Raw genomic sequence first — 24593 nt, forward strand, 5'->3', positions numbered from 1 at the left:
TGGTGGCTCACACGTGTAATCCCTCTGCTTTGGGAGGCCAACGTGGGCAGATCACCTGAGGTCAGGAGTTCCAGACCACCCTGGTCAATATGGTGAAACCCCATCTCTACTAAAAAGACAAAAATTAGCCAGGTGTGGTGGCAGGTGCCTGTAATCCAAGCTACATGGGAGGTTGAGGCAGGAGAATTGCTTGAACCTGGGAGGTGGAGGTTGCAGGGAGCCAAGATAGTGCCTCTGCACTCTATCCTGGGTGACGGAGCCAGACTCTATCTCAAAAAAAAAAAAAAAAAAAAGAAAGAGTTATAGAAGGGCTTGGAAAAGGATTTTGAGTCACCAGCTTGTACCCTTGCCTTAGATTTATAGGTGTACAGGGGTTCCTCGAGTATGAGGTGACCGGAAATTGTTAATTTCCTACAGAGCGTGTAAGCCTTTGGTGCACAACTATAGCTTTTTTTTTTTTTTTTTGAGGCGGAGTCTTGCTCTGTCGCCCAGGCTGGAGTGCAGTGGCCGGAACTCAGCTCACTGCAAGCTCCGCCTCCCGGGTTCCCACCATTCTCCTGCCTCAGCTTCCGGAGTAGCTGGGACTACAGGCGTCCGCCACCTCGCCCGGCTAGTTTTTTGCATTTTTTAGTAGAGACGGGGTTTCACCGTGTTAGCCAGGATGGTCTCGATCTCCTGACCTCGTGATCCGCCCGTCTCGGCCTCCCAAAGTGCTGGGATTACAGGAACTATAGCTTTCAATTATAGGATCCAAACCCTGGCTTGTCAAATTTAAATCCTGATACAGTGTTAACATGAGCATGTTCTGGTGTTATCGTATTGTCTGAGTGGTAACTTAACCATAAAACACTTCAGTGTAAAGTGTTACACTAATGTTATTGTATTGTTTTGATGTTATCATATTATCTGAGTGGTCACTTACCGTAAAACACTTCAGCATAAAGTGTTATACGTATGTGGTTTTGCATAAGTTCACTTCAATTTATACCTGAGAGGCAGTTGGCATGCAAGTGTCTATTTTGGAATCCATTCTAAAGAGGTTACTAGCAGCCAAATATTAAGCACGATCAACATTGTCATCAGAATCTGCACCACAGAGTGAATTGGCTAGGATAAAAAAGCTAGAAATAATTTTCAATCAGAGAAATGAGTTTTGTGAAAGATAAAAGGCTGGCCAAGCTGATTGTGTGAAACCCACTGCCCTTGCAAGAATGAGGCAGTAAATTCACCCAGCAAACCTGCCCCCTTCCAAGCCTCACTCAAGGCCTAGAGCTTCAATGTTTCTATGTCACCTAGAAATCAATAATAAACAAGAGAAATGGCCAAAATAAGTGAGCAGGTGCTAAAGAGAATATCCAAATGACTGTGAAACCTATGAAAAGATGTTCAACTTAATTAGACATGAAGGAAATGCGTATGAAAACCACTATGTATCCACCAGAATGGTTACAATGAATATCAGCGAGAATATGAAGAATATACTGGGCATGGTGGCTCATGCATGTAGCCCAGCTACTTGGGAGGCTGAGGCAGTAGGATCATCTGAGTCCAGGAGTTTGAGGCTGCAGTGAGCTACGATTGCACCACTGCACTCCAGCCTGGGTGATGGAGTGAGACTCCACCTCTAAAAATTCAAAAAGAATATGAAGAATATGAACTGAAGCTCAAACATTGATGAGGGGAGGGTAAATTTGTACATCCACTTCGCTGAACATATTCATATCATGTGAGTCATCAATTACATTCATAAGTATATGTATCCAAGAGAAATGTGTACATATGGTCACCAAAATGTTATTGAACTGAACTGGGGTCCATTTGCCTGGTGTAGTAAGGCCAGACATCCACACCAGGGTTTGAAATGGGGAGAAAAGAGCGTGTTTATTTGCAGGGCACTAAACAAGGAGAATCAGGCAGCTCACGTTTAAGACGCAAACTTCCCAATGACTTGCAAGCAAGGGAAAATTTCAGGAAAGTGGAAGTTACAAGCAGAATTGTGAGTCAATACATGAAGATTATACATAGGTTTGGCCTAAAAGGGCAGGATATCTTGAAGCAGGGCTTACAGATCATGGGTAGTGTATTAGTCCATTTTCACACTGCTATAAAGAAACACCGGAGATTGGGTAATTTATAAAGAAAAGAGGTTTAATTGACTCACAGTTCTGCATGACTGAGGAGGCCTCAGGAAACTTACCATCATGGCAGAAGGGGAAGCAGGCATGTCTTACATGGCAGCAGGCAAGAGAAAGCACAAAGAGGGAAGAGCCCCTTATAAAACCATCAGATCTCGGCCTGGTGTGGTGGCTCACACCTGTAATCCCAGCACTTTGGGAGGCCGAGGCGGGTGGATCACGAGGTCAGGAGATCAAGATCATCCTGGCTAACACAGTGAAACCCCGTCTCTACTAAAAAAAAATACAAAAAAAATTAGCCGGGCGTGGTGGCGGGCACCTGTAGTACCAGCTACTCAGGAGGCTGAGGCAGGAGAATGGTGTGAACCTGGGAGGCAGAGCTTGCAGTGAGCTTAGATCGCACCACTGTACTTCAGATTGGGAGACAGAGCGAGACTCCATCTCAAAAATAAATAAATAAATAAATAAATAAAACCAGATCTCATGAGAACTCCCTCACTATCATGAGAACAGCATGGAGGAAACTGCTTCCCCCTGGGTCCCTCCTTTGACATGTGGGGATTATAATACAAGGTGAGATTTGAGTGGGGACACAGAGCCAAACCATATCAGGTAGATTCAAAGATTTTCCGATTTATAATTAGTTAAGGAAAAGAAGCTTTGTTTAAAAATTGGGTGTCAGGCCAGGCATGGTGGCTCACACCCGTAATCCCAACAGTTTGGGAGGCCAAGACTGGCAGATTGCTTGAGCCCAGAAGTTTGAGACCAGTCTGGGCAACATTAGACCTCAAATCCAAAAATTGGTTTTGTTTGGTCTTGTACACCCTAGCTACGTAGGAGGCTGAGGCAACCTCTTGCCTCAGAGGTTGAGGCTACAGCGAGCCATGATCATGCCATTGCACTCCAGCCTGGGTGACAGAGCAAGACCCTGTCTCAAAAAAATTAAATAAATAAATAATAAAATAAAATAAAAATGTGGGGTCAGCAGAAAAGAATGTTAGCTCTGGCTAATGATCATGACCTCCTCCAGGATGCTCAGGAAGAACTTTAGAACAAAGAATAGCATTCAGAGTTCAGTCCTCAATTCCCCCTTATCTGAGATGTACATGCCAGTGGATCCATTTGGTGGGGATCCAGGTTTCTGAAAAACAACTTGGAGACATATATTAAGATGTTATCTTTAGTTTCTATAGGGAACCAAAAATCTTGTGACTTTAGCTTCCTTAGCTATTGTTTTAAGCTACTACTACCTTCTTGGTCATCAAGTTGCTCATTTCCTTCTCAGGGGTACCTAGGTAACTGGAATTTCCCCTAAAGGAACTCAAGATTTTCTTTTATGTCCATGCTTGTGGATTTGGGAGTGGGCCAGCAGGCTCCTAAGAGGGGTCTCTACTTCATCTCAAAAAGACATGTACAAAAAAGTTTGTGGAAACACTATTCTTATAGCCCAATTTGGGAAGCAGCCAAATATTTATCAACAATAGAATGCTCTCTTCCTCCTACCCCTGCCTTCAATTGGAGGCTGGTCCTTAAAATCAAACAGGTTCAACAGCTTGCTTGATTTACAAGTTGAACCTCCATTAAATTCCACATCCCTTGCAGGCCTCCTCTTGAAGCTCCTTGAAGTCCCTCACACCTAATTTTCCATGGAGAATGGAGCAGGGAGCTGAAGAAGAGGAGGAAGATAGAGGGAAAGAGGTGCCTGTTGAAAACACTGAAAGTCCTAGACAGAAGATATTTCATTATCCATCGCTATGTGGCAAACCTCCTCAAATGAGTGGTTTGACCAACCATGGATGTATCTCACAATTCTGTGAATTTCCTGGGCTCAGCTGGCAGTTCTTTGGCTCAACTCAGTGTCAACTGCTGACTCTTGTGACTGCATCCAGCTGTGGCCTTGGCTGGGCTTTACTTAGTGCCTGGCACTTCATCTAGGAATGGCTGGGCTTGTCTCTCCAGCTGAGCGGTCACCCTTCTTACGTGGTATCTAGGGGATCCAGAGAGAGGAAGCTAAAGTTCCTAAGCTTCTGACAGCGTAAGCCTGGAACTAGCACAGCATCACTCCCACCATATTCTGCTGGCCAGAGCAAGTCTCAGGGCCATGCAAGATTCAAGGAGAGAGGAAATAAGCTTCCTCTCTTAATGGGAAGAACCACAAGTGCTTACAAGGATGGGAGCAATTTGTTTGAAATAATCTTTGGAAACTATGTACCACGAGCGAGAAGAGGAGAGGAGAGACATCTGCACTGCAGACATGGAATCTGAATTCAGCCAAGCCTCCACAACTTATGAAGATTGTCTGGCTTATGGATGCCTCAGTTTCCCCAGCAGTAACTTGAAAAGCTTGAACTAGAAGGTCATGAAGTCTGTCCAGCTTTGAGAGTTGTGGTTCCTTAATCCACCTAAATACAATGGGCCCAGTGAGAACTCAGGGCTTCCTGTTGATCCTCTACATCTTCCATCATTGAACCACTTCCCATCCCCCACCTCACCCTTAAGAATAATCCACAGGAGTCTGTTCTTGCCTCCTTTCTTCATCCCAGTTGAAATTGGAGGGGCTTTTTACCGAAAAAATGGTCTTCCAATTCTTTTGTAGTTTTATCCCACATGAGAAGGTTTAAACTGTTAGCATCAAAAAGGTTGTGGGAAAGTATATGCAAGTCAAGCTTTGGTTCCTCGGAGTATTGAGAAGAATGAATCAAGAGGTACGCTGCAGGTGTCTGCACAGGTGTTTGACTGCAACTTGAGAAAACCTGCTGAGAAACAGATTTTTCTCAGTTTAAAAATAATGAAAGAGGCCTGGCTCAGTGGCTCACACCTGTAATCCCAGCACTTTGGGAGGCCGAGGCAGGTGGATCACGAGGTCAAGAGATCAAGACCATCCTGGCCAACATGGCGAAACCCCATCTCTACTAACGATACAAAAATTAGCCAGGCATAGTGGCGTGTGCCTGTAGTCGCAGCTACTTGGGAGGATGAGGCAGGAGAATCACTTGAACCCAGGAGGCGGAGGTTGCAGTGAGCCGAGATCATGCCACTGCACTCCAGCCTGGGTGACAGAGTGAGACTCCGTCTCAAAATATATATATATACACACACACGTATATATATACACACACATATATATATATAAATTAACTGGGCGTGGTGATGCACACCTGTAATCCCAGCTACTTGGGAGGCTGAGGCAGGAGAATCTCCTGAACCTGGGAGGCGGAGGTTGCCATGAGCTGAGATCACACAACTGCACTCCAGCCTGAGTAGCAGAGTGAGATCCTGTCTCAAAAAAAAAAAAAAAAAAAAAAGCAAAAAGCAGTAATGAAAGAGGCTGGTCTGAAGGTAGTGAGTTATTTCAATTGATTGTTCACAGTTACAGATAGCACTTTTTGTTCTACTCCTTCCCCCATTCTCACTACTGCACTTGGCTAGTTTTTAAAAAAAGTAATGAAAGATAAAACATTAGAAAATAATTAAATCACTTGTGTTGTCATCACCTTGAAATAACCTGATTGATAATTTTGTGTATTTTTCTCTTTTCTTTCCCTTTTTCCATGTATGTCCGTGGCAGACCTTGTCACTTCTGGGGTCTGTCTCTTCCCCCAAGGGAATCTGATGAATCCTGAGCAGAGGAATCCTTCGTCTTATAGATAATTGGTTTTCTGAGTGGGCTTGTAACTTGGTCTGGTCAGTGGTATATAATGGCAATTTTGCTTGAGGATTTCTGGAAAGGATACACAAAGTAGGAAACCATTTTTCTGACTCTGGACACTGGTGTGTGAGGGAGCGGTTCCTGTAGCTGTTGGTGTGAAGGGAGCCAGCTGACATGGTGGTGGGACCAGAGCTGGGAAGAAGTCAGTCTTGATTCATGCATCATATTCTAAAGCCACTGTATTAACCATCCCTGGAGCTGCCCTCTCTCTCAATTTCATGTTCTAGGAGCTAGCCCCTGTATATTTAAGCCACCTTTATTTATGATTTGCTGTTCCTGGCAGCCAAAAGCATTTTAATTGCTGCAGTATATAGCTACATAAATATATTTTACAAAGTTTATTCCTTCATCCAACAAATATTTAATGAGGATGCCCCATATGTCAGGCGTGACTCATGCTGCAGACACACAAAGTTGCTCTGCTTTTTTCCACTTAACATTTTCACCAGTCATTGAGAACTGGTTAGATATACAATTTTAATGGCTAGTTTATTTAGTCATTTCCCCATTATCTGATATTTAGGTTGCTGAGGATTTTCATTATTAAAAGTAAAGACATGGTGAACATCCATGTGCATAATTGGTCACATTAGTCGTAATTTGGGAGATATATTCCTAAAAGCAAAACAAAAACAAAGCAGAATAAAAAGGATACCCTGATGTGATTATTATGCATTATATGACTGTCTCAGAATATCTCATGATACGCCTACTCTGTACCCATAAAAATGAAAAATAAAAAATATATAAATAAAAACAGAAAAAAAATGTCTGACACATATTCCCAAATTGCTTTCCAGACAGTTTATACCAATTTTTACGTCCTTGTGTAGCATTTGAGAGTTGCCTCTGCATATAAGAACACTCTTGAAATACAAAATGCTTTTTTCTACCCTCAAGTATTTCCAGAAAAAAAAAAATCTGATTAAAGTCTACAGGACACAAGAAATCAAGGGCATACCAAATGAGAGGGGAGATTGTTAATGAATGAAAGAGGCTGAAGAGCTATGCTAAATGTGGGTGCAGCCTGTTGGATGCTGATTCATACAAATCATCCGTAAAAAGATAATTTTGAGAAATGTGAATATGGACTGGGTATTATTTGATATTAAGGAATTAGTATTAATATTATTAGGTGTGGTAATGGCACAGTGGTTATGTTGGAAAAATAAAGCCCTTGGCAGTTAAAGATGTGTCTTTGTTCATCAAAGAAATGGTATGTTATCTGGGATTAACTTTACAATACACCAGCAAATAAAGGGGATGGGGTGGGGTGGGATGGGAGAAGCATGGTTTTGACAGAATGTTGATAATTTGGAAAATAGGAGTTTATTACACTTTTTGCTCTACTTTTGTGCCTGTTTGAAAAATATCATAATAAAAAGCTTTTACTTTTTTTTTTTTACCTTAATTGATTTTTGAAAAAAAAATATGTAGTTGACAGCATATACATAAAAGGCTGGGAGACTATGGGCCCGCTCTTCATGGGCTCAGTGAAGTGTTCTGTGGGGGTTGACTGGGACCTTGGCAGTCCTGGCAGCTTTATTCCTAGCCCCAAGGACAGCAGAGAGCCTGGGATCGGTCCCAGAATCTGCCCTAGAAATTACAAGCACATTAACAGAGGTCTGAAATGATTTAAGGGAACTAGACCAAATCAGCTGTGAGTTTCATTGGCCTCCAAGCCAACCTCATGAGCCATTGTTTCTCTACCCGCTCATCTGCTCCCAGACTCAGGGGCTGAACACCAATCAGATGACTTCAGGCTCGAAGCACAGGGAATATATTAGGTATTGAAAAGTACCACCTGTGACTGTCAGTTTCATTTGTATGCCTACAAAATATGGGGAGACTGAAATGCATGGGGCATAACAGGTTTTTAAACTGATGTAATTATATCATTTGTTGGAAGAGACATATATACATTCAGAAATATATGTTTTATATGTTTTAGTACATAAAAATTTTAAGGTTTTAGCTTCTGATGCCAGCCAAACGCCCCCTGATTTTGGTACCAGGTTTGGCAGCCACTGCAGTCTGGGTGTCTGTATAAAGCATTGAACTATGGACACTTGGCTAATTTCCTTTCCTCCATTCTGCTCGTGGCTTGTACCCTTGACAGTGATGACAGTGAGCTACACTCAGCCTAGTCAGGTGGAGAAAAGCACAGGCCTGGGAGACAAGCTGATCTAGGTTCTGATTCTGGTTTTATGACTTTAGGCAAACCACTCAGCTTCTGTAGTTGTTTTCTCATTTGTCAAATGCAACTAGTAGACTAATAATGCCCAGCTCACCAGTGTGGGTGTGAGGAGTTGCTGACAAGCACACAGCCTGGCAGAGGGAAGGCCTTTGATAATAATCCCTGAGCCCTTTTCCTCTACCAGAAAAGGACCCTGAGGGTTATTATTCACCATCTGAGCCATCTTCAACTCTCAGCATTATGGGGCTCAAAAAAGGGGAGGCTTTCTATGGAAAAGCCTACGTTATTAGCTTAATTCCACACTTTTTAGCACTGAGAGTAGTAAAACCACTTCTCACATCTCCAACTGCAGACATGAGGAAGCTGTCTCCCTTTGCTTCCGTCAATACCACCTTTTGTACAGTTTTCTGTTACTTTTGCTGATTGGAGAGATGGCAGTCATCTATCAAACAGTAAATAACCAAAAGTCATGATTATCCCTCCTTTAACAAAATTGAGTATGTTAAAACCAAATAAATAAGAGAATCTAGAAATGTTAAATCTCTGGAACATGTCACTAGAAACCTCATTCACTGGAAAAATCAGCTCATCAAGTGTGTCTGCTGGCATCAGCACTTCACTGTCTCTGCCTATGTCACTCATCCCAAAGCGAGGCTGCATGTGGGACCCTGAAGCCCAGATAACTGCATGGTGCTTCTGTGTTGGCCCTTGACTCAGAGCAGCTTAATTTTTTTTTTTTTTTTTTTAATTTTTTCAGACAGGGTCTCACTCAGTCACCAGGCTGGAGCGCAGTGGCACAATCTCGGCTCACTGCAACCTCCACTTCCCAGGTTCAAGCGATTCTCCTGCCACAGCCTCCTGAGTAGCTGGGACTACAGGCACGTGCCACCACGCCCAGCTAATTTTTGTATTTTTAGTAGAGACAGGGTTTCGCTACGTCGGCCAGGATGGTCTCGATCTCCTGACCTCATGATCCGCCCACCTCGGCCTCCCAAAGTGCTGGGATTACAGGCGTGAGCCACCATGCCCAGCCCACGGTGGGCACAGTAGTTACTTTGTCTCAGCCTTGGATGCTGGGATCAAGGACTTTGTCTGTGTCATCTTCTTTGGCTGTCTTAGTCCACATGGGCTGCTGTAACAAAATACCAAAGAATGGGAGGTTTATCAACAATAGAGGTTTATTTTTCATGATTCTGGAGACTGGAAAGTCCAAGATCAAGGCATAAGCAGGTTGAGTATCTTGCGAGAGCCCTGCTTCCTCATACGTAGCACCTTCTTGTGTCCCCCGATGGAGGAAGGAATGAATGAATCACCTCTTTATAAGAGCACTAATCCCATTCATGAGAGCACCACACTTACGACATACTCACCTCTCCCAAAGACTCCACCTCCTAATACCACCACCTTATGGGTGATGGATCTCATCATATGAATTTGGGGGACACATAAACACTCAAACCATGGCAGAGGCCCAGACATGTAATGCAGGGCCTTGAACTTAACAGGTGCTCCGTAAATTATTGCTATCACTGTGGCTGGAAGCAAATCCATAGCAACTCCTGTTGCTCAGCTTTCTGAGAGTAGAATGACTAAATCACCTCTAAAACAGGCGAGGACTACCTGAGAATGTTCTCTTCTAATTGTCTGAAAGGACCCTCCCCCAGCCCACACACCTCTCTTCGTGTTTCTGAACCTTCCCTATTTTCATGGACTTCATCCATGAAGTTTCTAGAATAAATGGCCCCAGATAAATGTTTCCCCCTTTTTCTGCATGTTTACTGCATTCAGATCCCTGTGTTTAGTAACTATAGCAGCAGTACTCTCTGGTCTTGCAGCTTTGGGGTCTACATTGAACCTCCACTGCCAAGAATTGCTGAGGGACTTTGATTTTGAAGAGTTCCCAGAGAAGAGATGATGGTCTGATTTTCTCTCTACCATGAAGGGCCCTAAGTAATTCTCAATGGAACTATTCCCTGTCCGTCCATCCTCCCTTCCCAAATCATCCTGGCAATTCCATTCCATCCCATCTAGCTCAAAAGCTACACTCGGTATCTTCCTCTAGTTTCCTGGTTACATGCTGTTAATTTCTTACCCAAATGCGGATCCTTGTGTGCTGAGAAAGGAAAATTGTATTTAGTTCTAAATGGTAATACATAAAGTGGCCCCTTGGCTTGACTTGAGCAGACCAGCAGGTCATAACCCCAAAAGCACACACATTTCAAGGTCTGGTCTGAATACTTCCAGGATGCACTGGGAGGCAGCCATTGACTGAGCTGTAGCAACAAGGAACTGTATCAGCTTGGTGACAAGTAGGGTATTATCAGGAGGGAGGATCATGAGAGAGCTCTTGTGATCCAAATGATGGGACCCAAGTCAGAAATTTGAACTTGAAAATAAGGAAAAACTGGACTGGATATGGTGGCTTATGGCCGTAATCCCAGTGCTTTGGGAGGCTGAGGAGGGTGGATCACTTAAGACCAGGAGTTCAAGGCCAGTCCTGGAAATAAGACAAGACCCCCCTCTCTATAAAAATTTAAAAATTAGCCAGGCATGGTGTGCACAGCTGCAGTCCCAGCTACTTGGGAGGCTGAGACGGGAGGATCACCTGAACCTGGTAGTTTGAGGCTGCATTGAGGTGTGATCACACCACAGCACTCCAGCCTGTGGGACAGAGCAAGATCCAATCTCTTTAAAAAAAGAGAGAGAGAGAGAGGTTTGATGGTTTGATTTTAATAAGAAACTGACTCAGGGAGGCATGCTCAGTATTCTTTTTATTTTTTAATGGTGTTTGTAGTCAGAGTAACTCTGATGCCAACCCCCACAACCATCAGCCTTCTCATGTTCACTGAATCATTTGCTTGGAAGGAACCCTCATTCTTCTGATGAGAGTGGGCTGACCCTCATTGCCCCTTCATGAGAAATCCTGAGTGGATCACCGCTTTCTTTTCTATTTCTGTTTTTCTTAGTAACATTCATTGTTCTACAATATGCATTCTTAGCAGTATGCCTGTGTGCACAGGTAAAAGGTCAGGAGGGTGGAAATTGTGAACAGTTAGAGGCAAAGGCAAAACAGACATTTTATAGATTATAAAAGTATAACATCCAGTACTTCCGTTGTCATGCCAAAAGCATGAAGTGTGTGTTTGAAGAATTTGGTTTAAAAGATGGGTAGATCTTGAGCAAATTTCTCATTTCTATGTATGCTAGAAACGCCCATAATCCCAGTGTTTTGGGAGGCTGCTGTTTCTCTGCCTGAAACATCCCCACTTCCCCATCCCACCACCACACACATACACCCTTCTTGCCTGCCTAACTCCTCTTTAGCTTTCAGGTCTCCCTGCTTCATCTTTCCTAAAACCCACTTCTTAGATGGGTTCCCCTCTTAGGAGCTCCCATAGAACGCTGTACTCCGTCTAGCACCACACTTACCATACAATATCACAATCATCTTACTGGACTAGGGCTCCATGAGGGCAGGGACCAGACCTGTCTTTTCCACAGTTCTATCCCCAGGTCAATAAGTGTTTGTAGAATAAATGAATTCTGATGAGTCTGTATAAGCCTTTTCTTTGTATGAGCCTTTGCTTCTCTCTCTAAACATGGTTGTTCAGGTTGTGGACTGTACAAGGACATCTAGCAGAGAAGGGAAGGGAGGCTGAAATCCAGCCCACATTCTCATCACCAAGCCATTTTTTGCTAGCTGTGTCCACCACGAGGATGAGGTGCTATTCTCCTGATTTGCACAATAGCACCACACCAGCTTTCAGCAGCCTAGCTCTGAACAACACTTAGTATGTTCAAAAGCAGGTGAGAATTCTCTTGCTCATCCTAAAAGACTAGGGCTGAGTAATTTTATGAAACTCTCTCTTTAAGTCCTTTGCCAGCCATCAAAGCCAAGACCCAAACCCCATTCACAGCAAAGATTTCTCTTACTCTTCTCTCATTTTTCTCTCCTACAGGGTTTGGGATGACAACTCCGGCAACAGTAGGTGGAAAAATCTTTCTTATCTTTTACGGCCTTGTTGGGTGTTCCAGCACCATCTTGTTCTTTAACCTCTTCCTGGAGCGCCTGATCACCGTCATTGCCTACATCATGAAGTCGTGCCACCAGCGGCAGCTCCGGAGACGAGGGGCCCTGCCCCAGGAGAGCCTGAAGGATGCGGGGCAGTGCGAGGTGGACAGCCTGGCCGGCTGGAAGCCCTCCGTGTACTACGTCATGCTGATCCTATGCATGGCCTCCGTCCTCATCTCCTGCTGCGCCTCGGCCATGTACACCCCCATTGAAGGCTGGAGCTACTTTGACTCACTCTACTTCTGTTTCGTGGCTTTCAGCACCATCGGCTTTGGGGACCTGGTCAGCAGCCAGAATGCCCACTATGAGAGCCAAAGCCTCTATCGCTTTGCCAACTTCGTCTTCATCCTCATGGGTGTCTGCTGCATCTACTCCTTGTTCAATGTCATCTCTATCCTCATCAAACAGTCCTTGAACTGGATCCTGAGGAAAATGGACAGCGGGTGCTGCCCGCAATGCCAGAGAGGACTCTTGCGATCACGCAGGAATGTGGTGATGCCAGGCAGCATCCGGAACCGCTGCAACATCTCCATAGAGACAGACGGGGTAGCAGACAGTGACACAGATGGGCGCCGGCTCTCGGGAGAGATGATCTCCATGAAGGACTTGCTGGCAGCCAACAAGGCCTCACTGGCCATCCTGCAGAAGCAACTGTCTGAGATGGCCAATGGCTGCCCCCACCAGACCAGCACGCTGGCCCGGGACAATGAATTCTCAGGGGGCGTGGGCGCCTTTGCAATCATGAACAACAGGTTAGCAGAGACCAGCGGGGACAGATAGAAGCCAGGAGTGGATGCTGGGCAGAGGCCAGAGTAGAATGGAGGATGACTGCCGCCCAGGGGACGAGCTCAGCCCCACGCCTTGGCTCTGTTCCTTCTGGGAGCTGTTCCTGGGAGCTTCTGCAAGTCCATCTTTAGAAATCTGATCTGGGTTCTAACCAACAGCCACCTTCCAGGGATGGGGGGCCTGAAGCCTCAGTGCTTGTCTCCTGATCCTTATTCTTTAAGTCTAAATTCAGTCTTTTCAAAATAAATCACAAAAGCAGCATTAGACATTGCCTTGTTCCTTTAATCTTGTTTCAGAGCTTTAGCTGCCTGGGGAGATAGATTTTACTTAAGCCTTGATTTCCTGAGGCGCTCTCTGTTCCTTATTTGGGAACAAAAATTGTGACAACTCATCTTTCCCTAGAACTCTGAATGAATGAATTTGTAAAAGGGGGGAGAATGTTTGGGGATGTGTCTGGGCTTTCTTTTTGCCAGGCTTCCTTCAGAGCAGACCTGCCAGTGATGTCTGCATAGGGAAAATGTCGGCTGTACTTTTTTTTTTTTTTTTGAGACAGAGTCTCGCTCTGTCGCCCAGGCTGGAGTGCAGTGGCCGGATCTCAGCTCACTGCAAGCTCCACCTCCCAGGTTCACGCCATTCTCCTGCCTCAGCCTCCCGAGTAGCTGGGACTACAGGTGCCCGCCACCACATCCGGCCAGTTTTTTGTATTTTTAGTAGAGAGTGTTTCACCGTGTTAGCCAGGATGGTCTCGATCTCCTGACCTCGTGAGCCGCCAGCCTCGGCCTCCCAAAGTGCTGGGATTAACAGGCTTGAGCCACCGCGCCCGGCCTGTTGTACTCTTTATACTTGTTTCTGTTTTTTGTTGTCCCTTTCTTTTTATTTTTAAGGCCTTAATGTCTGGCTGTGGCATCTGTGAGACCTCAATGTAATAAGAAAATTAAATTCAGCTTTGGGCCTTTAAACTGCAGCAAGATGGTGGTGTAGGGGCGTGGGAGGGGGAGAGACTCACTTTTGTAACTAAAGAACATAGCTTAACATTTTCCCTTTGAATGGTCATATAGACCATTTCATTTTTACCAGGGCTTGGGGGCCCAATGCAAAGATGACTATTTATTAAAATGGAAAATGTAATAAATCCTCATTTCATTAACTAAGATTCCATGAGTGCTCATTGTGGTCAGTGGAGGACAAGCACCTAATTAAACAGGCATTTATTGGAATCACTGAAAAAGGAAATGGGAAATTGACCTTCACGGATGTGAGCATCATTTTGGTGTCTTGACTGGAGAATCATTCTAGGCCAGATAATGAAATCTGGCTTTTTTTGGTTTGATGCATTTCCTTTGTGCCTTCTGAGACTGTAACGAGTCTAGTTTTATAACCTCCATCATCCACACTAGGAACAAAGGCTGTCGACCTTCATATACACAGGAGAATGCATTTGGGGTGATGACAGCAGCGTTCAAAAATGATTGCTGTTGTTTTTCTAAGGTAGGAGTGGTGTACACACAGCGCTTTCAGAAATGATGAGGAAAGGCCGGGCGCGGTGGCTCACACCTTTAATCCCAGTACTTTGGGAGGCCGAGGCAGGTGGATCACCTGAGGTCAGGAGTTCGAGACCAGCCTGGCCAACATGGTGAAACCCCGTCTCTACTAAAAATACAGAAATTAGCCAGGTATGGTGGCGCACACCTGCAATCCCAGCTACTTGGGAGGCTGAGGCAAGAGAATCACTCGAATCTGGAAGGTGGAGGCTGCAGTGAGCCAAGATCATGCCATTGCATTCTAGTCTGGGCAACAGAGCAAGACTCTGTCTCAAGAAATGAAAGAAAGACAGCCACCATAAAGAAGACAAAGCTGAAAACCTATGCCTCATGAAACTGAAATGTAGAGCAGAGAACATCAGAGCTGGTGGCACCCCCTTAGAAACCATCTCATCCAGCCTCCTGGTTTTTGACACCAAGAAACAGGCACAGGGGTTGTCCCTTGTCTGAGGCCTTAGGGGTGGATAGTGTACAGCTGGGGAAGGAACCTAGGGCTCCTGATGGTGCAGTCCAGGCTCTTGGCCCCTACTCCACACAACCTTGCCCCCTTCCTCAACAGGTCCCTCTTCAGGCTCAGTTGCCTTTCCTTCCAGCTCGCAAACCCAGATGCTTTCTTTACAATACCAGAAGTACCTGATAGAAGTTCAACAAGCAGCAACAGTGGGCTTTGAACTTAGTGCTGCACAGCTCCAAAGTCAGAGATCTTAAAGTATTCTCTATATCACTCTTAAAGGGAAGGCATCCTGGAGCTACTGCAAAATGCTTGTTAGGAACCTGTGACCCCAAACACAGCTTCTCATGGGCTCTGTACTGTACCAGGTGCTGTGGGGATGGGAAGAGGAGCACCTATGGGATTCCTTGATCTCCATATTTCTAGTACATGGGTTGGAGTAAAGCAAGTGGTTGCATCTCCAACACAGGTTCCTGGGGACTCTGATGGTGTGCTGGGAGGCCAAGGAACATCAGTATACCCAAGGCTCATCTTCCTAGAGGGTCAGCTGTACTAAGCAATTTTTGCAGAGCGATGTTATATCAAAACACATGACTTTCTTTAAATAAGATCCAAAACGGGCATAAACTTTTGGGGGATGGGGGCAGGGGAACAGGGTCTCGCTCTATTGCCCTGGCTGGAGTGCAGTGGAGCAATCTTGGCTCACTGCAACCTTCGCCTCCTGGGCTCCAGCACTCCTCCCACCTCAGCCTCCCAGGTGGTATAAGCAAATTGTTTAGTGTAAGGAGGTGTTAAAGACACGCTAGCACCACGCAGAGACTTTCCCTGTGATGTAACCAAAAGGACAGAAAGAGTCTTGCAAAGGCAGTAACTTTCTCTCTGTGTAATTAATTCTACACCTGAGGGCCCCTAAAATCATCTCATGTTCTACCCAAATCATTGGTACACATCCCACATCTGGGGCAACAATATTCAAATCACAAAATACCCCCGAAAAAGCACAGTTTCTGAGGTCTGGCCAACCACATAGTGAAGAACACTTGTTGGCGTCAACATACTTGGGTTTGAACACCAGTCCCGATCGTTCCAGTGTGGGAGAGGTTGGCCAAGTGTGTCGACCTCATTGTGCACCACGTGGAAATGGCAACAACACTGGCTACCTCGCGAAGCTGTGGAGAGGGTCACATGAGATGAGCCTCAGAGGAGGCTTTGTGAACCCCCAGGAAAGGCACAGACAGTGGGCACTGATGGGCCACATGCTGGGATAAAGGGGGGATGCTGCATCCCTCAGTGAAAGACTTTGTTTTGTTCTTGCACCTGGTACCCAACCCGTGCCACATGGTTTCAAGATGGCTCTTGATTATTAAATGGTGCCACTCCTGATGATAGTTATACCAAATCACAGACCCCAAAGTATTTTTTTCTCTTCCACTGAGTCTTTTTATTTCAATATCAGCTGAGGCTATTGAACCATTTGACATAGTCAAATGTTTTAGAAAAGCTGTAGTAATACCCTGTATCTTGCTAGCATTTTTACGGTTTTTAAGCCTTACCTGTTCATAATTCTGATATTTTGACCTTCATAACCACATTGTAGATTTCTAGGCTAGAAGTAGGCAGGGCAATTATCTTCAAACTGCCCTTGACTTTTTCCAGAATAAGAGGGATAAATAATTATTTTATGTATGAGTTGACTGGGGTTCAGATTGACAGTCGTTCTAGAGTAAGCTTAGAAATCCTTTGGTGTTCTAGTGGTAATTTTCTATTCCCCTGATTTCTTCTACATGTATGAATTGGAATTCTTCTTTGTGGAAGAGATTTTCCTTCTCCCCCATTGTTTTAAAACGTTAAAGAACTTAACTTTAACATTTCTCGTAGAGTAGGTTTTCTGGCAGTGAGTTCCCTCCATTTTTGTTGGTCTGAGGAAACCTTTGTTTCTTCTCTGTTTTTGAAAGGTGTTTTTGATGGATATAGAATTTTGTATTGACAGGTATTTTGTAAAAATCAGCACTTTAACGATGTCACACCATTGCCTTCTGACTTGTATGGTTTCATATGAGAAGTCTGCTGTAGCTCCTTTCTTGTTCCTATAAATGTAATGTTCCTTTCTTCTCTGGCTGCCTTCAAGATTTTGTCTTTTGTTTTCTGCAGTTTGAATATAATATGTCTAGATGCGTGTGGTCTGTGTGTGTGTGTGTGTGTGTGTGTGTGTGTGTGTGATAAAACCAAAGTAATAATTGCCACAAGCAAGATCCACCGATGGATGCTAAAAGTAAGGGTGTAGAAGTTTAAGCCACAAGGGATATTTGCAGTCTCAAAGGATCTCCACCAAAATATTTGGTAATTACAAAGAGAAAAATAGTAACTTTACAGTGGAGAATTCTGGCAGATACCAAATTAATCAAGTGACCCGAGTTAACCTCGCCATTAGCACCTACCAACATCAGGTGCCACCTGACTGACGCATTGAGAAGGCACAGCATCTCTGCGGAGTTCTTCACAAGAACTTCAACCTAATCACGAGAAAACACCTGACAAACCCCGAATCGAGGGGTGTTCTACGAAGTAACTAATCAATACTCTTCAAAAATCTCAAGATAGGAAATAGAAGTAAAGCCTGATGAACTGTTGTGGATTGGAGGAGACTGAGGAGGCCTGATAAATGAGGCAGGGGCACCACGGGCCTTAACCATCAGCATATTCCATCTGGATTTTTTAAATGGAATCCAACAGTTCATTGACTCATTTCCTAAGCACACTGTCTGTGATTCAGTCCCAATACAGAGAACTTGCACGTTGCAAAGAAAATCCACCTGATGACTGTAATTATCCAAACTTCTGGCTCACCTTTTTCACTGCCTTAAAACACATCTTTTGCCACTAACCAAACACAATTCTGTCAGGGGTGAGCCAAGCTGGGGTTTGGGAGGAGGTCAGGCCTCTTTCCACACAGTTCTGGGTTTATTTTCCATGAAGCCCTCTTCTTCATTCAAGAAGAAAGTGTCCTTCATCCAAGGCCATTCCTATCCCAATGACTGCAGTCACCCCCTGAGAGAGGCAAGCCCATCTGAGACTATCTGACATGCTTGCTGTCAGCAGAAATTGCTTGGAGGATTTCAGGAGTAGCTCCTTTGCTGCCATCACAGGAGTCTGGGGACATAGAGGACATCTACTACCTGGAGAGAGTGAGGAAGCAGAAATCTTGTGGTGGTTGGCCACATCTCAGGTTTACAGCCTGCCCAAAGGGTGTGTAATCCCAGCAGGTTAATTTTCTAGAACCCAAGAAGCAGGATGCATTACAGGCCCTCTGTTTTCCTCTGGGAGCTTTTACAAGGCCAAAACATCTGACTGAAATGATGACAGGCTCAGCAGCTCCCTGATTACACTCTATCCTGGAGCTCAGAACCCATTTCTATAGGACCCATAATTGGATAGTCTACCAAACACTCCCCCAGAAATGTACCGCCAACCCATCAACTGATAACAGGTTACATGAAGGGCATCACTTACCATTTGCTGGCACACAAACCCCATACCACGGGTAGGGGGTTGGTGAGAAGGAGAATGGAGATAGTTATTTTAACTCTCCCTTTCTTTTTGGGGAAAGAAAATGATTTTTTTAAAGTCATGTTACTGGAGAAAAGTAACACCTGCCTCCAAGTCTAAGTTAAAGGTCACAGAACATCTGAATCACATTTCCTTTCCTTCTCCTTTTCCTTCTCCACCACAAGAGCCTTCTGGAAGATTCTCCTCTGGCTTTCCCAAATCTCCTACATGCCCAGCTCCAGCTGTGGGGCACCTCGTGTCCTTGATTGGAGGCATTTGAGGTCAGTGCTTAGGGGGCTTCTCGATGCAAAGTCTTCGGAACCTGGGGCTCCATCGAAGTCCCTCTGAATGAGAAGCTCTATAGGTGGGCCTGGAACTCTGCATTTCTAGAGAACTTCAGAGGTGATCTGAGAGGGAGCTGCTGGCCTGCCTCATTCAGCATCATCAGCCTGGATCTGGGCCCTGCTTTTGAGTCTGGCCCGTTCTCCCCACTGGCAAAGGTTTCAGTCTGGGTCCTTCTGACTGAGTTGCCTGAGTTGTGTTGAGAGATCTGGTCACCGTCTCCACGCACTTGCCCCATCCCTACAGGCTGCCTATTTTGAGGCCTGCTCGTCCTCGTATAGCCTCTGTGTTACAAATTCCAACCTTTGGCCTAACTCTCCTCCGTTTAGCATCTGTGCAGGAGCCTGTTCCACCAGTGCCCAATTCTCAAACACTGTCCCCTCCCCTGTCGACCCAAGCATCATCTAATTTTGCTCAGAGTTCAGGCTGGAAGCTGCTTATGTCGTCAATGCTAAATGAGAAAGGGTCCCTGGAGCTAGCCAGAGCCAAGATATATGGATGGGCTGAGCTGAGGAAAGCAGACTGGACTCTGACGGAAGCATGATGTTAATGGAGTGGCACAGCTAATCTGCAGAAGAGGAGAGGATGGAGGCGAGTGGGGGCAGTGCGAAGTCTAGGGCTCAGGGTAGAGGAGGAAGGGGCAGACTCAGGGAAAGTTTCGGTCCCCACGACTTCCAGTTTTCCTGCTGGCCTATGGCAGGCAGCCCTGACACACAGGGCAAGTAGGACCAACCACAGGAGCCATACCAGGTGGGGCGATGCCAACTTATCGGGCCACTGGGTGCACCCTGCTTCTATTATGTCCACCTAACAAAACACCCTTTGCCACTTTCTTAAGCCCCTGGCTCCTGGACGATCACCTAGGCCTGCCCTGTGCTCTCTGGGTAAACACTTTGCCAGCCTCCCAGTATCAGAGATCATGCCACTGTCTCCGAGGACCTGCCCCACCTCTAAGGGCTGCCTAGTCTGGGGCCCACGCCTCCTGTTCCGGTCTGCTGCGTTACAAATTCCAACACCTTCAGCGTAGCTGTCCCTCCTTGCAGGAGCAAGGAGAGGGGTCTGGAGCCAACAGACAGCCTTGGTCAGTCGTTTGTCATTCTTAGTGCCTCTGTTTGCCAGGCACTGGGATAGTGGTGAGTGAAACAGACCCAGGAGCAATCCTGTCCTCAGCAGCCTGAAGTGTTGTGAGAGAGGGCAGCAAGGGACCATGTAAATGAATATGGAACTTCTGCCCCTAACCAGTGCTGGGAACAAAAAGGACGTGGAAGCCAGCTCAGGCCTCTGGCATCAGGGAAGAGGCACGGTTTCTGCTGAGCTGGTCAGAAGCCCAAGGGACAAACATAATCTAGGGGGCCTTAATCTAGGCCCATCACTAGATTAAAGGAGTGATGGGCGTCACTGGGGTCTTCATGGGCTGGACCGGATTCCCAGCTGGGCCACCTGAGAACCCTGGCCTTGAAACCTCCCCAACCAAGGCACTGGGTGTATTTGTCCATTTTGCATTGCTATAAAGGAATACCGGGGACTGGGTAACTTATAAGAAAAAAAGGTTGACGTGGCTTTACTGTTCTGCAGACTGTACAAGAAGCATGGCACCAGCATCTGCTTCTGATGAGGCTTCAGGAAACTTTCATTCATCATGGAAGAGAAAGGGGAGCAGGCATGTCACGTGGTGAGAGAAGGAGCAAGGGGAGGGGTGGGGGAGGGCAGGAGGTCCCAGATCTCCTGTGAACTAACAGAGTGAGATCTCACTCATTACTGTGAGGATGAGGATTGCACCAAGACATTCATGACGGACCCACCCCCATGACCCAGACACTCCCATTAGGCTCCACCTCCAGCACTGGGAATCAACTTTCAGCTGGAGATTTGGAGGGGACAAATATTCACACTATACCATGGGACAAAAGGCTCGGGTCATCCTGAAAAAAAATCCTTCAGGCCGAGAACAGGGGTAGGACAGGCTTTGGACAGCTAGGACAGGCAGATCCAAATTAGACTCCTGGTTCCTGCTGGGAGGGCTTGGAAAAGTGGCCACTGCTCTCTGAGCTTCAGTTTCACCATCTATGAAAATGGAACTGCACAAGGATGACACACACATTCATGAGACGTCCCATGAGAAAAGAAAGACCCAAGAAAGATGCACCCGTTCTAACCAGAAAGATGCACTCCAGCCGGGCAAGCTGTCTCATGTCTGGAATCCCAACACTTCGGGAGGTCAAGGTGGGCAAATCACTTGAGCCCAGGAGTTCAAGACCAGCCTGGGCAACATGGCACAATCCCATCTCTACAAAAAATGCAAAAATTAGTCGAGTGTGATGGTGGCAACTGTAGTCCCAGCTGCCCAGGAGGCTGAGGTGGGAGGCTCACCTGAGCCCGGGAGGTCAAGGCTGCAGTGAGCTGTGATCATACCACTGCACTCCAGCCTTGGCAACAGAGCGAGACCTTGTCTCAAACAAAACAAAACAAAAAAAGATGCATTCCACAGGAAGCCTGCTGGGAACCCCTCATGCATGGACTGACTCTCCACCCCAAGTATCCTGATGGTTGCAAGGGCTGACACATGACTCTGCAAATCAGGGCAACTTGTCTACCAAGCACAGCTAGCACTATGCCCTGGGCCCACAATACCAGCAGGGGCCTGCAAAAATGCTTTAACCTTTTTTAAATCAGAAGAGCAGGCTGGATGCAGTGGCCCATGCCTGTAATTCCAGCACTTTGGGAGGCCCAGGTGGGCAAATCGCTTGAGTTCATGAGTTTGAGACCAGCCTGGGCAACATGGTGAAACCCTATCTCTACAAAAGATACACAAATTAGCTGGATGTGGTGGTGCATACCTGTAGTCCCAGCTACTCAGAAGGCTAAGGTGGGAGAATGGTTTGAGCCCGGGAGGCAGAGGTTTCAGTGAGCCGAGGTGGCACCACTGCATTCCAGCCTGGGTGATAGAGCCAGAACTTGTCTCAAAAATTTAAAAATTTAAAATTAAATAAATCAGAAGAACACAAGAATATGACCTGCCCTTGATAATATTTCTCTTTCTACCAATACAATCATAAAATATAATTTTAATATGTTTTATAGAGAAAAGAGACCACAAAAATCATACCACAGCTCTGCTTGAAGTGCAGGTAATTGAAATTTCACTCTTAGTGATTTCTGCATTAAATGCAGGTCCCTGAGGACCTGGGGCTTCCAGGCTCCCTCGGGGTAAATGTTTGTCAGCCAGTGCTCCTAATAACAGTGGAAAGAAACAGCCAGAGATGGCAGGGCATGGTGGCTCACGTCTGTAATCCCAGCACTTTGGGAGGCTGAGGCTGACAGATCACATAAGATCAGGAGTTCGAGACCAGCCTGGCCAACATGAAACCCATCTCTACTGAAAATACAAAAATTAGCGGGATGTGGTGGCACGTGCCTGTCCCAGCTACTCGGGAAGCTGAGGCGGGAGACTCCCTTGAACCCAGGAGGGGGAGGTTGTGGTGAGCAGAGATGGCTCCACTGCATTCCAGCCTGGGCGACCTCTAGGGGGCAGTGTTGATAGCGGTAAGGAGTGGCTGAAGGTAGAGTCCACGATGTTGCTAAGGGTTGGACTTGACCTTAAGCACACTTTTTCTATTGGCTCCACTGGAACTGCCCTCACTCCATGCTAATTGGATTAATAGTAAATAGCATAAATACATGGACAAATAGGCTAACAGGTTAGTTTGAAATCATAAATGAAATTAAATGCACAGAGCCCTCATCTCTGGAGAAAGAGGCAAGATTGTAATCAGTGGAGTACGACCAGGCATCCCCAGCTTCAGGGGGCTCAGTGCCTAGAGAGAAAGATGCAGAAGGAAACAAATAATCACAAACTAATATTACACTAAAGGGACAGCAGGAATACAGAAGAGGAAAAAGTTATGCCTCAAAGAGTCAGGGATGATTTCACTAAGAGGCTGCATTTACAGTGGGTCCTGATGGATGTCTAGGAATTTGCCAGATGAAGAATCAATGTGAGATGATGAAGGAACATGACATTTGGACTCAAGCAGGCCAACGCTTCAATCCCAGCCTTGTTCTTTTCTATTGATGTGACCAGAGACAAGTTATTTCACCTCTCTGAGATTGTGTCCTTATCCATAAGATACCTACAATTAGGAGTTCCTTAGAGGATTAAAGACAGTAACATACATACAATCCCTGGCACTTGATAGGCTTTTTGTAAATAGTAGCTACTAAAAGGAGATGTGTTGGAAACTGAGGGTTTGTACAAAGGTGTGTTGCAAGCATGAGTCACACAAAATTGGGGAGAGGGTGGGCCGGAAGCGTGGGATTCCAGAGAACCTGGGTCTGAATCTCTTGCGGTCCTTGACGTATCAGCTGTGTGGCCCTGGGTGAGTTATTAACTTCTCTGCAACTGTAAAATGGGGTAATGACGGCACAGCCTTGGAGAGCTATTGTGATGATACAATGAGTTAGTACAAGTAAAATGCCCAGTGCAGAGTGAGCCAACAGCAAATGGCAGCTCTTACTGCTGTTTCATCATCACCATTGCTTTTTTGTCATCATTGGGAAGAGGAATGAGGGAATGGGGCTGAGAATGAACAGATCATATCTGACCCTCCACCGATCTTGATATGCTATATTGATTGGTTTATCATCCCTTCATTGTCTCTCCCTATTAGAATATAACCTCCAATGAGATGGGCTTGTTGTCTTGTTCACTGCTCTATGCCCAGTATCTAGCAGAGCACCTGACACATAGGACAGTTGGCCCTCCCTATCCGTGGATTCTGCATCCATGGATTCAACCATCCTCTGATTGAAAATATCCAGGGTCGGCCAGGCGCGGTGGCTCAAGCCTGTAATCCCAGCACTTTGGGAGGCCAAGACGGGCGGATCACGAGGTCAGGAGATCGAGACCATCCTGGCTAACACGGTGAAACCCCATCTCTACTAAAAAATACAAAAAACTAGCCGGGCGAGGTGGCGGGCGCTTGTAGTCCCAGCTACTTGGGAGGCTGAGGCAGGAGAATGGCGTAAACCCGGGAGGCGGAGCTTGCAGTGAGCTGAGATCCGGCCACTGCACTCCAGCCTGGGCGAAAGAGCCAGACTCCGTCTCAAAAAAAAAAAAAAAAAAAAAAAAGAAAATATCCAGGGTCTGGCGTGATGGCTCTGATTTGTTTTTCTAAGACCACCAGAGCGGGCACAAAAGAACCAGCAAGTAGGCAAGTGTAGGAGCAAAACTGCAAGTTTATTTTGGTCACCTAAGGTGTGGGGAAGAGGTCTGTCGGCCTCCAGCAAAGAAGGCCTACAGAGTCCCCCGGTGGGGCTCTCGGACGGAGTTCCCGCAGTCCTGACATCCTGACAGGAGTGGAGGACTGAGGAAGGCCGCGCGTGGCGTCCCTCCGGAGCGGCTTTTCTAGGAGTGGGAGGGCAATAGGTGGGGCACGGGCGTGTCGCGGGGCGTTCCACAGGTGCGACCAGGTAAATCTTGGTATCTTCAGATTGACATCACCTGGCACATGCCTAGTTGGTCTGCACCTTCCCGGGTCGTCCGCTGCATTTTCGGGCACGGGAAAAGTTGGGGGATGAAGAACCCTGAAGTGCACCATCTTGCCTCCGTTCATCCAAACAGGCTCACAGCACTTTGGGAGGCCAAGACAGGCAACCAACTTGAGTCCAGGAGCTCAAGACCAGCCTGGGCAACACAGTAAAACTCTGTCCGTACAAAAATATGCAAAAAAAAAAAAAAAAAAAAAATTAGCCAGGCGTGGTGGTGCATGCATGTAGTCCCAGCTACTGGAGAGGCTGAGGTGGGAGGATCACCCA

At 46.1% G+C, this 24593-nt stretch overlaps 1 protein-coding gene across 1 annotated transcript in view; it reads left to right on the plus strand.

Moving 5' to 3' along the window:
- KCNK13 (potassium two pore domain channel subfamily K member 13) overlaps positions 1–13218 on the plus strand; it is a 140935-nt gene extending 127717 nt beyond the window's left edge. The window contains exon 3 of the mRNA XM_030930908.1: positions 12001–13218. Within this exon, the coding sequence (XP_030786768.1) occupies positions 12001–12893 (893 nt within the window). The 3' untranslated portion in view covers positions 12894–13218. The remainder of the gene's footprint in view (positions 1–12000) is intronic.
- Positions 13219–24593: the final 11375 nt, after the last annotated feature.

This window comes from Rhinopithecus roxellana, chromosome 5 (assembly GCF_007565055.1).
Source record: "Rhinopithecus roxellana isolate Shanxi Qingling chromosome 5, ASM756505v1, whole genome shotgun sequence".
NCBI classification, from domain to species: domain Eukaryota; kingdom Metazoa; phylum Chordata; class Mammalia; order Primates; family Cercopithecidae; genus Rhinopithecus; species Rhinopithecus roxellana.